General features: G+C 57.9%; 1 protein-coding gene and 1 long non-coding RNA gene across 2 annotated transcripts; both read right to left on the reverse strand.

Moving 5' to 3' along the window:
* Positions 1 to 925: 925 nt before the first annotated feature.
* GREP1 (glycine rich extracellular protein 1) lies at positions 926 to 9840 on the reverse strand. The gene is made up of 28 exons (XM_074346876.1): positions 9796 to 9840; positions 8559 to 8634; positions 8424 to 8453; positions 8276 to 8305; positions 7695 to 7724; positions 7578 to 7610; positions 7449 to 7484; positions 7226 to 7255; positions 7111 to 7143; positions 6804 to 6839; positions 6341 to 6370; positions 6115 to 6159; positions 5578 to 5607; positions 5443 to 5475; positions 4623 to 4676; positions 4450 to 4482; positions 4330 to 4365; positions 4203 to 4235; positions 3348 to 3392; positions 3022 to 3063; positions 2885 to 2917; positions 2422 to 2484; positions 2306 to 2335; positions 2159 to 2218; positions 1909 to 2007; positions 1545 to 1589; positions 1388 to 1441; positions 926 to 1156 (listed from the first exon to the last, which is right to left on the reverse strand). The coding sequence occupies exons 1-28, from the start codon at positions 9838 to 9840 to the stop codon at positions 1131 to 1133; spliced, it is 1170 nt and encodes a 389-aa protein (XP_074202977.1). The 3' UTR covers positions 926 to 1130.
* A 105-nt stretch (positions 9841 to 9945) lies between these two features.
* Positions 9946 to 10760, reverse strand: LOC141573848 (uncharacterized). Its single transcript, XR_012500176.1, has 4 exons — positions 10719 to 10760; positions 10543 to 10602; positions 10076 to 10105; positions 9946 to 9979 (listed from the first exon to the last, which is right to left on the reverse strand). It is a non-coding gene; the product is annotated as an uncharacterized LOC141573848 (long non-coding RNA).
* Between the last annotated feature and the right edge of the window lie 3190 nt (positions 10761 to 13950).

A 13950-nucleotide genomic window follows, 5' to 3' on the forward strand; every position in this document is an offset into this window, starting at 1 on the left:
AAGGCTCAAAGAGACTATTTCTGGGACTGGCCAAGCCCTGGGTCAAAGTTCAGAATAGCAAATCAATCCCCAGTTGTGCAACCTCCATTCTGGACACAGCATAGGAGAGTAATTTACTTCCATGTTTCTGAGTTACTAAATTTGTAATCATGGGATGAGAAAAATAAGGCAATCCAGTAGTTCTGATTACTGATACTGGATCAGTAACTGGCTTTTTAAGATGTTTGAAAGCGTTCAGTAATCTGAGATATTAAATGTCTGATTTATTCATTTCCAAGAGCGCCTCAAGTGCTTAAGAGGAAGTTGCTGATTGGATTTGTGCCACACACACCCCACAACATATCCCACCCCTTAAGAGATCAAGTAGATTGTATGTGTAATTATTTGAAGTGTCTAAAAGAATTGAGTGAATCAGGCTTGTAAAGCACGTTAAATATTTAGGGAGATGTTGATCTGTCAAATTTATAATCTAACTGAGTATTAATCAAAGTGTATAAAAGTGAGTTTTGGATGAATGTGGAAAAAAAGTGAGTTTTACATCCAAATGATAAGATTAATCAATACAATCATGTCCAGAATCAAGTATAAAGGCTTAAGGAAAATGAGATTTTTTTTTAGTTTGATCATTTTAATAAATTAACTATAAATTAAAACACAAATCCTGCACAAGTCCCTTAACTTGGACGCAGCTCCATCACTAGATTGTGACCACTTGATGTCCCCCTCCCCAAGGGCAAGCCCGAGTTTGTTCTGTTCTCACATCTCTCCCATCTGGAACATAGCCTCTGGCTCATAGCTGCATTGATGTTTGTTGAATGAATGAATAAGGTGCTGGTTGGAGGCTGCAGGCCCAGGCTGTCCCCAGCCCAGCCAGCCAATCCCTCACACGAAGCACACAGAAGCAGAGAGAAGCTCATTGCTTTTATTGATACTTCCAGCCTGCAGGAGACCCCAGGCCCGAGGCCAAGCCCGAGGGTCTATTTTCTTTTAAATTTATTTTATTTTTTAAGCTTTTTTTTTTTGGTGATGGGGGGAGGTGACCAAGCCCTCGAGGGTTTGGACAGCCTTGCCTGGCAGACCAGGCTCTGATACAGAGGACCTCAGGATGGGCGGTGGATTGGCTCTGGGGCTCAGCAGTTCCCAAAAGGGCAGCGGCCTGGGAAGAGGCAGAGCAGGGCACTGGTGAGCTCTGGCCCCCTTCTCTCCTGTTGGGGGACAGGAGCCCTCCCGCTCCTCTGGTCTCAGGCTAGTCACCCAGCAGACACCTACAGGTGGCCTGAGAGCCTATTATCCCTCCTGAGGGCTAGGGGCACCCCCCAGTGCAGCCTGGAGGGGTGACAATGGTGACATGGGGAGAGTGGGGGATGGGCACTGTGTCTCCTCTCACCTCCATAGCCATTTCCCAGTGGGCCACTGCTGCCTCTCTTCACCTCGGGGCCCCCTAAGGCACACACAGACAAGTCAGGGCACCCAGGAAACAAGAGGTCTTCAGGATCCTCCTGCCCACCCCAGCTTTACCTCAGCCCTAGGAGACCCCCACTCACCAGAGGGCCCAGGGCCCAGCTCTGGCCTCAGCTGCCCATAGGGCCCTGGTGGGAGGGACAGAAGGTGGGAGTACTGAGTCCCCAGCGGCCCCCACTCCAGGTCCATCACGCCCCACCCCTGTCTGGGTCTGGCATCCAGGCATCCAAGCTCACACTCAGCATCCCCTGCTCTGCCTGCATTCCCTCCACCGCTGTCCATTCCGGCCTGTTCCCTCCTGTGTGCCTCCTACTCCCTCTGCCCCAAGAGCCGTCCCTCCATCTCTGCAGGGCTGTAAAATGGGCTCTAAGGCTGGGCCCAGTTCCCCACAGCCACCTGACCCCCGACAACACTCTGACACATCCCATTACCTGGCTGGCTCCTCACCTCTTGGATATGCACTTCTAGCCCCATATCCAGGCTTCAGGGCAGCCCCCCAGGGCTGGAGGGAGGGCCAGAGAGAGCCCCCCAGGGCCCCGGTTGGACCTGAAGGAGGAGAGCCAGCCTGGGACCCCTGCCCACCAGACCTGGACATTCAGGATGTCCCAGTCCCTCTGGGGTCTCGGAGCCCCTCGCCCACTCGGCCAGTCCCCACTGCCCTAGCTAGGGTTAAATCTGCTCCTTTAGTATTTCTTACCATTTCCTTCGGGGGCTGGAGCTATCACTTCGGGGTGCTCAGGTGCTTCTTCTCCATATCCTGCAAGAGGTCTGGGAGTTTCTGCCCAGACCCTCGATAGATATCCCTTCCCATCACCCTTGCACTCTGTTTCCCAGGTCCACTCACCATTCCTAAAGCCATCAGCCCCAGGGAATCCTGGAGGAGGAAAGAGAAGGTCAGAGGCAGGAGCAGCCCCTAGGCCCAGGGCCCCCCACCTCACCCCACCTAGCACCCCCCAGCACCTGGCTGTGGGTGGGCCTCAGGGAAGACCCCAGCTCCTGGACCACCATTCCCGTAACCAAAACCTGCAGGAGAGCAGTGGGAGAGGGGCTGGTGGGGGTGGGAGCAGCACTGGGGGGGGGCAGGGTGATCTGCTTACAGAGAGACAGGGAGGTGCAGACAGACAGACTGACTCAGAGGCAACATAGGGCCTCCCACAATCCCTCCACCACCAGCCAGCTACCCAGGTGCAACCTGTGATGCCCCATCTTCTGGAAGACATCCCAGATTCCCTCTGGGCACTTCCCCACCTGCTCAATCTGTCACTCTACCCTCACCTGAGACAGGATCACACCTGCTCTGGCCACCAAGATGACCCAGTGCATAGTATATAAGTGCTGGGTGAATAAGGACAGAGACAGACAAAGAGGGCTTGCCATGGGGGGGACATAACTCATGCCCAAGATGGGGACCTGGGGGGCTCACCAACTTTCTGGGGCTTAAGGCCACCACCAAAGCCTGGGGGAGAGAAAACGGGGATCAGAGATAGCCCAGTTTTGCCTCCCTAATTTCTGTCTGCTGGAGGGGAAGGGAAGGAAAACTCAGGCAAAAGGCCTCCTCACCCAGTTCTGCTTCTGGTCCATAGCCATTCGGAGGCTGGTACCCTGCAAGGAGAATAGGGATCAGTGGGGAGGACCCAGACTTTCTGTCACTCCCTGAGGGCCATGTTTGGACCTTAGAGACTCTGAGGAGGAAGGGACTCTCCCTATCTATGGGGAATGGAATCAGAAGAAATGAGGTAAGAAAGCAGCAAGAGAGACCAAAGGTAGACTCACAGAGGGACTTCCTGACCTTAAGGTACATGAACACCTGAGGCAGCCTGAGGAACAAGGGAGCTGGAGGAGTGACCCTGACCTGGCATGGAGAGAGGGGCCAGACAGACTCACACCTGCTTTCTGAGGTTTCAGCCCCAACTGGATGGCTGGAGTTGGTACTAGAAGGAAAGCCAGGGGACAGGAGTGAGCCCAGGGCAGGGTGGGTTGGGACTACCACAGACTGCCATGGGGATAGGGGCCGGGGGAGCTGTCATATTGGGGGTTACATGGGGGTCTCAGGGCCAGAGTTCAGGCTTTTCCTCAGCTGAATTGCTGTGTGACAGCCCAGCCAGGCCCAGCCCCTCCTGGGACCAGGGACTCACCAGGGCCCCTCAGGCCCCCCACTGCCCACTGACCTGGGAACTTGCCATTCTGCATTGGGGGAGGGGGCTGGGATTTCAGGCCCCAGCCACCCACTTTATCAGAAGGGACCCCTGGAGTGGGAGGCCTAGGAAGAAGCAGTGGAGGGACCCCACCATTGCAGGGACCTGGATGGGGAGGAAGGGAGAGGGCCATGAGCCCAGGCCAGCGCCGACCCAGCCCTAGGCTGCCCTTCTGGCCTCCACCTGGCCAAGGCCCCTGGCCTGTGGTGGCTTCTAGGGCAAATACAGCTTCCAAGGGGGATGTTAGCCAGGCAGGCCAGAAAAAGCCCTGCTTCCATGAGCCACAATCTGCTCTTGGTACAAGGTGACCCAGCTCCCTGATGTGGTGCCTGCTGTTGCCCAACCGGCCTCCACCTTCCAGTGATGTCCTTATCGCAGTCTCCCCTTCTGTCTTCCCAACCCCCTCACCTGGCTGGGCCCCCAGCACATTTCTGTTGCCATATCCTGGAGAGGAGAAGCTGGAATGTTGGGGGCCTAAAGCAGGGTGGGTTCTGGAAGGAGAGGTGGGAGGAGGTATAGGCAGAGATGGAGAGGTCTCTGACTCACCTGGCTTCTGAGGTTTCAAACCAACTCCCAGAGCTGCAGGAAAGAGAGAGAGGCCTCTTGAGAGTCAACCAGCCCCTTCCCTAGGAATGAGCCCTCTCTCCCCTCCCGAGGCCCCCACTGAACTCACCAGAGGGGAGCCGCAGCCCATTCCCTGGCACGTATCCTGGTAGGAAACATGGGCATAAAGGTAGGGCCTGGGGTGGGGAGACATCAGATGAGGGCAGAGGAGGGGCAAGGATGGACTCACCTGGCTTCAGAGGTCTCAAGCCCCCTCCTGGGCCTGCGGAGAGACAGACAGAGGCCTGAGTGACAGGTGGACCCAACTCTGCCCCTTCCTTCCCTGGGACCCAACTCTTTGCCCAGTGGGCCCTGTGCCCCCTCTTACCCACCTCCCAGAACTCCAGGGCCTGCCTCCCTTACCTGGCTGGACCCCTTCACCTGGGAAGGCTCCAGCTCCCAGCCCGTTCCCGTAAACTGGGGGGACAGAATGGGGGTTATAGGGTGGGGGGAGTAGACAGATTCTGGGGTTAGAGAGAAGTAGGGGGTCCAATTTCAACACCCATTCCAATTCTGGGGTTTTTCTAACCCTACCAAGCATTTCTTAGACATTGTCTGTGTGTCCTACAATTTAACTCAAGTCTGACACTATCTGCCTGGAGATGGCATCAGATCCCACAGGGTAAAGGCTCACCAGTGCTTCTCACTGACTTGCTGTAGATCCGAGATTCCCATGACCCTCTCCTTGGGTTTGATTAATTTTGGTAGACCAGCTCCCAGAACTCAGAGAAATGTTTTATTTACTAGATTATCAATTTGTTATAAAAGTATATAACTCAGGAACAGGCAGATGGAAGAGATATGAGGGACAAGGCTCGTGGGAGGGCACAAGGAGCCTCCCAGCTCTCTGATCTCGCCACCCCCGCCACCAGCACCTCCACACATTCACCCAGAAGCTCTCTGAACCCCATCCTTTTGGGGTTTTACAGAGGCTCCGTTACACAGGCAGGATTGATTAAATCACTGGCCTCCAGCCCCTGTCCCCTCCCTGGAGGTATGAATGGGACTGAAATGTCCAACCCTCTAATCACATGTCCCCTCATTAACACAACAGAAGTTTCTCTCCTCACTTAGGAAATTCCCAGGCTTTCAGGGGGTCTGTGCCAGGAATATGAGGAAGATTAAATACATATTTCTAATTATAAATCACAGTTATCGCAGGGTATAGAGAGAAAGAGTTTACCTGGCTTCTGAGGCTTCATGGCCTCTCCTATGCCTGGAGGAGAGATGGGAGCAGGTGAGAGACCCATGACCCACCCCTGGACCTCTCCTCCAGAACCCTGGCATCTGGCCCCCAAGGGCCCACTCTGATAGGTACCTGGTCTGTAGCCGATGGGAATCGTAGGGCCTGGGGGGATGGGAGAGGGAGAGGCTGAGGTGCACAGGAGGCCAGAAACTGGGCTGAGCTTCCCCTTCCTCTCAGTTTAGGAACCAGAAAACTTGGGGCCCCCTCTGCTACATGCTGCCTCCATTCCATCACCAACTCCGCCCTCTCCAAGTCTGGCTGGAGCCCAGGAGAGGACCCTGAGAACAGGGTCTAGGGAGGACCGCCTTCCCCTTCCTTTCCCCTCCTCTCCCGGCCTCCAGCTCTCCTAAACCTTCAGCACCTGCTCTATAGCCATTCTGAGCTGGGGGACCTGTGGGGAAGGGAGGGATGAGCAGGGGGTTTGGGACCCTGGCTAAGGAAAGGGAAGGGCTTGTGGTCACCCTTGCAGAGCCAAGTCAGAAACAAGGTTCCTGGAGGTGCTCCCCCAGCCCCTCTTAACCCTTCACCAATCTTGTCCCTCGAAGGCCTAGAAGGAAGCAGGAGAGGATGCCCAGCACAGACACCCACCGCAGACCCCACCAGTCTCACCTGGCTGGACTCCCTGGACTCCCAGTCCATTGCCATTCCCAAATCCTGGGGGGACAGATGGAGGTGGGGGTGTGAAACGGGGGAGGGGAAACTCAGGGTTTTGGGGAGACAGAGAGAGATATAGCTAAGACACTGCTGCAAAGCCTGGTCAGGGACAGAGAGCAGGTGAGAGGCCCGGGCTCCATCTCATGGCCTCTACGGAACCTCCAGGTAGGCCCCCCACTACCTGGTCCATAGCCGTTTTGAGCTGCAGGGCCTGTGGGGAGAAACAGAGGGTGGATGAAGCTGGCCATGGGGCTGAGAGGGTGAGGTCAGCACAGGGGTCCCTTGGTCTTGCCTCCCACTGTTCTCCCCAGGGTACTGGGTTCCCCCCAGACACCCTTCACTCATGAAGCAGGTAGTGCCCCTCTCCTCAGAGTCACATCTGAGGGAGGTGGGGACATAAAGAGAAGGCCTGAGAGAGACAGGAGGGACAGGAGGGACAGGATGGCCCTCCTCTCATCTGGCCACTGGGATTTCCTGCCCCCTCTAGACCTGGGGAGGCAGAGGGGCTGACACTGACTTCACTAGGCCTCCCCAGACCCCCCAGGCCCTGACCCTCTGGGTTTCCTGTGTCCCCCCAGCTCTTGCTTCCCTCCTCCAAAGCTCCACCTCCCAACCTCTCAGGACCCAGGCCCAGCTCCCCTCACCTGGCTGGGCTCCCAGTCCATTTCCATTACCATATCCTGGGGAGGAAAAACAGGGGTGGACGAAGGGGGCAGTATTTAGAGGGGTTCAGGACAGAGACAAGGCAGGGGGCACAAGGGATCTCTTCCCTCACCTGGTCTCTGAGGCTTTTTGTCCCCTGCATTCCCCCACTACACAGAACCCAGCCGCCTGCCCTCTGGGCCCCCTGCCCCAGCCCGTACCCAGATCCTGGAGAGAGGGAGGCCAAGGTGGGGATGCTCTGGCTTCAGGGGGGTCCATGGATAGAGACAAGACCAGGGCGGGACTCACCTGGCTTCTGGGGTTTCAGCCTTCTGCCAAAGCCTGAAGAAGACGTGCAAGCAGATAAGGGGCCCAGGAGCCCCCATCCCAAGGCCTCCACAGGCTCCTCCCTCTCTGCTCCTACCTGCTCCATATTCGTTCTGGTTTGTTGGACCTGTAAGAACAGAAGGGGTGAGCTGGGGGAATTTGGGGTCCAGCTGAGGTGGAAGCCAAGCCAGAAAGCTGGACTCCTGGAGGTTTCCCCCCAGCATCCCTCAATTATTCACCAATCCTGCCCCTGTGAGGCCTGGGAGGGAGGCAGGGAAGGATGCCCAGACATGGAAGCCCCTAGACCCCACCATTCTCACCTGGCTGCACTCCCAGCCCATTTCCATTCCCAAATCCTGGAGAAACAGATAGAGACAGGGGTATGAATGGGGGAGGGGAGCTTAGGGTTTGGGGGGAGGTGGAGAGAGACAGATAGGGATGAGGCTTACCTGGCTTCTGGGGTTCCACACCTGCTCCAAAGCCTGGTGGAGAGACAGGGAGCAGATGAGGGCCCCGGGGCCCCATCTCTGGGCCTCCCCAGAGTCTCCAGGCAGGCCTGCCCTTACCTGGTCCATAACCGTTTTGAGCTGCAGGCCCTGGTAAGAGGACAGGGGCTCTGGGTACAGCCTCTCTGAGGCCCCACCCAAAGCACGGTCCTTTAGCTTTACATCACCCCACACCCCCAGCTTGATCCTCAACCTCCCCCTGGGGTCTGGCCTCCCTGTAGAGCCTGAACACCATGCCCAGCTGCCTGGGTCCCACCTGACTGGTGTCAGCACCACCATGAACACCAACCAGCCAGGAAGGTGGACTCCTTGACATATCCTTTCCTTCACCAACCACACAGTCTGCTCTCAGCACAAGCCCCTGGCACCTTGGCCTCCAGCCATTCCCAGAGGCTATACCCTTTCTGGTCCCTCTTGGCTGCCCCAGCTCAAGAGTTTTCAGTGGGCCAAAGCCAGCGGTCCCCCACCTCTGCTTCCTCTTCCCCAGAATGTGCCCCGTGTTACATGCATGCTCCTTTCCTGTCTGCTTCCTCCTGCGTGCCCAGTTTCCGGAAGGGCCTGCCTCCAGCACCTGGCTGGCCTGTGGGTGTTTGCTGAATGAGTATTTGTTATGTGACACCAGATGGGAGGGCAGGTCTCACCTGGCTTCTGGGGTTTCAGTCCTCCGAGTCCTGGAGACGAGAAGGAGGCTGTCCAGTAAGTCCCCCTGGACCCTCCTCTCCCCTCAGAATTGGGGTCTGCCCTCGCATCCACTAGCCCCTCAGTGAGCCCCAAATTCCTAGAGCTCACCTGGCTGGGCTCTGTTCTCTGTCCTGAACCCTGGAGAGACAGAGCAAGAGGGCCTGAGGAGACACCTGGGACTTGAGAGGAGCACAGATAAAGGGTTAATGGCTATAGACACAAAAACAGCAGAGTTTGGCCTACCTGGCTTCTGGGGTTTTCCTCCTACTCCAAAGCCTGAGGAGAGAAGAGCAGGTGTGGAACCCAGAAGCCCCCATCTCTGGGCCTCCCCACCAAATCTCAGCCCCCATCACCTCTCTACCTGGTCCAAAGCCATTTTGGGCTGCAAGACCTATTTGGGGGTTGACACAGAAAATTTGGATGGCGCTGAAATGGGAGTGATTCCCTGGCCTCCCTCAGCCTCCCACCTGCCAGGACCCCACCCTCCCCTCACACATCCCTCTGCTCAGGCTGGCTAGATTCACAGGTGGAGTAGGGAGGTCACTGTGGGGGAACTGTGACAGGAAAAGGGCCAGGGAGATTGAGGCAGCAGAGAGACAGAGTCCCCAGATCCAGCCTTCTATACCCCTCTGGCCCATGAGACTTCCTGTGGCCTTAACTTCTGCTCACTTCTCCCTGCCCCCACTCTGGCTACCGACAAGCCCAGCCCCAGAAATGCCCATCAGCCTCCTCAAGTCTCCCCGTCCCCATCTACTCTGGGAACGAAGGATTTTCTCCTATAAACAAGGTCTTTTACACTCTGCTTAATGCCCCAGAGTTGTGTCCCACTGCCAGGTTAAAGTCCCTCAGGCCTCCAGCCTTGGGCTCTATGTTCTGGTGGACTCCCCCCAAGCCCTGACCACAGCCCACAGCGGCACCCACGGTTCTTGGCTTGCAGACTGGGCCCGGTGGGCCTGTAGCCCCATCAGGATTGACCAGCATGGTTTCTGCAGTGCCAGCCATGGCCTGGCTCAGGGCAGGCCCTCGGGGCAGTTGGTGGAATAAGTGAGCCCCTAAGAGCCCCTCTGTCAGGAGCCCAGAGCTGGGCTGGCAGTGACGTCTCCCTCCCTCCGAGCAGGCCACCCTCACCTGGCTGGGCCCCCAGGCCATTGCCAATGCCCTCTCCTGGAGAAAAAAAGCAGTATGTGAGCGGTGGATTTGGGGAGGACTTGGGGTGGGGACAAGGACAAGGATGGGCAGGGATAGAATCAAGATGGTAGGGACAGGAGGGCAGGGTCTCTGTCTCACCTGGTTTCTGAGGTTTCATGCCCCCTCCCAAGCCTGGGGAAAGACCCCTGGGAACTGAGCCACGGGCATTCGGACACTTCCCAGCCCCTATTTTCCCCCAAGAAATCCATTTTCTGCCCTCCCTATCCCTGACCTCCCCAGCTCCTCCCACTCCCTCCTTCCTAGAACCCCAGCTTGGCCCACATGCGCTCACCTGGCTGGGCTCCAGCTCCTGGGAAGATGGCAGCTCCCATCCCATTCCCACTGCTGAATCCTGGGGAGACAGAGCAGGAGGGAGCAAGGAGAGATGGGGTGGAGTGGGAGGACGATGAAGGAAAAGGACATAGGGACAGAGTAGGGCTCACCTGGTTTTTGAGGTTTGACGCTCTTTCCAATTCCTGAGAAAAAGACAGAGACCAGGTAAATGAGCCTAGAGCTCCTCTGAACCCCCAAACCTGAACATGTGCCCCCAGCTCCACCCCCTCTCCCCCTACCTGGTCCCTGGCCATTCTGATCCACTGGGCCTGCAGAGAGAGGGAGGGTGGAGGCTGGAGCTGGGCCAGTGTGGGGCCTGGGCTGCACTGGGTAGGCTCATACCTCCTGTGATGTCCCCACCCCATGACCTTTGTGCCCCCCTGTCAATTCTTCTCAGGGAGCATGCCTGGAAGTGTGGACGACGCTCCCCAAGACAAGGGCTTAAGCCAGAGAAATGACAGCAGCAGCCAAATAAAAGGAGTCCCTGGGAGGGTAGCAGTGGCAGGGCTGGGGGCAGTGGCATGGCTGGGGGCAGAGTGAGAGGGCAGTCTTTCCCTACACCTGGCTTCTGAGGTTTTTTCATGCCTTCTCCCAGCCTTGGGGAGAGACAGAGAGGTTGACAATGACCCCAACCATCTGTGGACCTTGGACCCTGAACCTCCCTTGCCTGCCCCCTCCCTGCAGCCCCTACCCTATCCAGCCTCACCTGGCAGCCCTCCTGTCCCTGGAAAAGCACCAGCACCAAAACCATTTCTGGTCCCAAATCCTGGGGACAGAGAGGTGGGGCTGTTGGCCAGGGGGTGGGCATGCTGGGGCACACAGAAATGACTGGGGTAGAAATGGGTGGACAAAGTGCCAAGATGGGGGCAGGGCAGGGCTCACCTGGCTTCGGAGGTTTCATGCCCCCTCCCAGGCCTGGGAAGAGACCGAGGGGAGGCTGGCTGAGCCCCTGCCCTTCCCCCAGAACACCACTCCCTCCTCTACTGGTTCTCTGATTCTGGCTCTGTTCACTGTCTCCCCCTCCCTGGACCCCAGTGTAGTGCCCCAGGGGCCCTCACCTGGCTGGGCTCCCAGCCCTGGGAAGACAGCAGTTCCCAGCCCATTTCCATATCCTGGGGAGACAGAGCCAGGGAAGGATGGGTGGGTAGTGGAGTGGGGCTGGGGCTTCAAAAGGCAGATAGATGGCAAGGTGGACAGAGGGGAGGGCGGTCAAGGAGCAGGTCTCACCTGGCTTCTGGGGTTTTATTCCCTCTCCAAAGCCTGGGGAGAGAGATGCAGTAGTTGAGGGGACCCCCAGGGATCCAGCCTCTTCCTGGGGCTCCATAGCTGTGCTGAGCTGAGGGGTAAGGTGGGGGGCATTTGGGGTCCTATCTGAGGTGAGGGTGAAGCTGAGGGGCCCTTTTTCTCTGCTCCCCAAATCAGTCAACAGGAACCCTTATGGTCCTTCCCTCTGCCTCCAGTGAGTCTCCAGTTCTGCCCTGGGGGAGACTGGGAGAAGCATCTCGGAATGCTGACCATCTGTATCCCCTCCACCCCCCAATATCCATATTCACCCCTTTTCCCCCACCTCACCTGGCTGGGCAGCAGCACCTGGGAAGGCCCCTACTCCTAGCCCATTCCCGTTCCTAAACCCTGAGAAAACAGGGCAGGAGGGGGTCAGGGAGGAGTAAAGGAGAAATGAGGGGAGGGGTGGGGCACAGAGAAGAGGAGAGACAGGCAGGGTGAGGGCTCACCTGGCTTCTGGGGTTTCACGCCCCCTCCAATGCCTGAGAAGGAGATGGGGATCAAGGGAGGGTCTCAGGAGACCAAGTGTCAGGGATGCCCCTAGAATCCTGGCCCCATCTCTGCTCCCCTCAACCCTGGCCCCACTTCTACCTGTCCCATAGCCATTCTGAGCTGGAGGGCCTGGGAAGAGAGAAAGCCATGAACTAGGTAAGTTTGGGGTAGGGTGCAGGACCCTTGGACCCCACAAGAAACAGCAAACCTGAAGGCTGTCTATCCATCCCCCAACCTCCTGGAATCATCCATCAAACCTGCCCTTCCCTTCTGAGGCCTGGGAGGGAGGCAGAAAGGCAATGCCCAGCCCCCAAGACTCTCACCTGGTTGGGCTCCCAGCCCGCGCCCATTCTGGAATCCTGGGGGAAGGGAGAGGTGAGGAATGTGAGAGAAAGATGCAGAGACAGAGAGATCTTGGGGCCCAGGCAGGGCCCACCTGGCTTCTGAGGTTTAACACCCTCTCAGAAGCCTGGGGGAGATCCAGTGAGCGGGTGAGAGAACCGGGATCCTCTCCACTTCATAGCCATTCTGAGCAGAGTGTCCGTGAGAAATTAGCTTCAGTCCATCCTTTCCAAGGAGGGTGGAGGGCGCAGGAGGAGCCCCTGGGAGCCCACTCCCTCCCTTCTTTCCATGCCTAGCTGACGCATGGCCTGGCAGTGAGCCAGTGCCCGGCCTGGAGTTGGGTTCAGTGGGCAACGCAGGGAACAGGCAGGGACAGGAAAAAGTTGTACCCCCAGGGTGGGCAGGGTACACAAGTGAGATGACACCAGGAAGGTCTCCATAGACTCCCGGGGGGCGGAGAGGGGGGGATGTGCAGAAGGGAGGGGAGGAGGCCTGCAGGAAGGGTGGCAGGTGGGCTTCTCTGCCTGGGGGCCTCTGTGCTGCCCCCATGTATTTTGGAGATGGCTGCTTCCCCCAGACCCAAGTCCCCTTTGGCCCTGCCTTACCTGCTCCTAGACCACTGGAAGGGTCATAGCCTGTGGGGGAAAGGGGCAGTTGAGCTTAGGGGGCAGGACGGGCCAGGAGCTGGGGTGCTCAGTCCCCTCCAGAGGACACAGAGCTGTCCCTCTCCCTGCCCACCCACCCCTCAGCCAGCTTTACCTGATCGGTAGCCATTGGGGCCTCCTAAGCCTGCGGGGTTGGGAAGAGGGAGTGACCTAGGAGGCAGCAAAGTGAGCTGAACCCAGATGCTCCTTGCAAATTGAGAATGCACCCCTCTCTCTGGGCCTTGGGTTCCCTGGTGGTCACATCACAGGGTGAGCAGACCGGTGGTTGGGGTAGCAGAAACTGAAGGGTCTCTGGCATGAAGGGAGGCATCTGGGCCGCACTCTAGGGGGCAGATCCCCCACCTCCTCCAGGGCTGGGTGCACCTGTCCCCTGCCCATTCTGAGCAGGATGGGATTTGCAGGAAGGGTGGGGTTCAAAGGCCCTTCTCATCCCTCAGCACCCCCCCCCCAGTCTTGCTCTCCTGCAGCTTACATGTGTCAGGTCTCAGGAGGGAGCCCCTCTCCCACCTGCAGGGTCACCCATGTCCCTGAAGGGAAGATCCTTGAGGACACCCCACCCTGGCCCCTGCTCCAGCTCACCTCCTCTCCTCTCTTCCTGTCCCACCTCCAGGCCTTTGTCCTATCTCACTGCCAGCGATGTCCTTCCCCTGTCCTGTCACAACCTGCCCTCCTTCAAGACCCAGTTCCAGGCCCCTTCCTCTGGGGCACTGATGTTCTGACACCAGGAGCTGAGGTTCTGCCCTATCTCAGCTCTGTTCCAAGGGTTTGTGGTGTCTGTGCTCCTCACACTTGAGCTGACCATGAACAAGGCTGCCTGTCAGGAGAACAGGGTGGGACCTGTGTTCTCCTGGGCCCCACATCCGGATCCCAGAGCAGGGAATATCTGGGGTTCTCCTCCAGAGAGCTCCCAGAGCCCTGGGAGGGAGAGACCAGGCTGTCTTCTTGGACCCTGGAGCCGGGAGGGTCACTTACCTTTCCCTAGTCTAGGAGACAATGGAGGTAGCCCTAGAGAGCAAGGCGGGTGCTGACTTAGGGCAGGGACCCCAGAGACAGAGAGGTGGCAGGCCCCAGGCATCTATCTCTGTCTCCCAAGACCCTGCCCAGCCGTACTTCACTGACCCTCCACTCCCTCTGGAGCCCCAGCACCTGGCCCAATGCTCTGCCTAAACCCCAGCCCCAACCTCAGCTGCCCAGACCTGCCCGCAGCCCTGTCGCCCGCCCTCACCGCCTTGCAGGCTTTCAGAAGTCAGGCAGAGCAGGAAAAGGGCTGTGGGGAAGGCCCAGGTGCCCATGATGCCAGCAGAGCAGGAGAACACCCACCCTTTGGGCCT

Source organism: Camelus bactrianus, chromosome 18 (assembly GCF_048773025.1).
Source record: "Camelus bactrianus isolate YW-2024 breed Bactrian camel chromosome 18, ASM4877302v1, whole genome shotgun sequence".
Lineage (NCBI taxonomy): Eukaryota > Metazoa > Chordata > Mammalia > Artiodactyla > Camelidae > Camelus > Camelus bactrianus.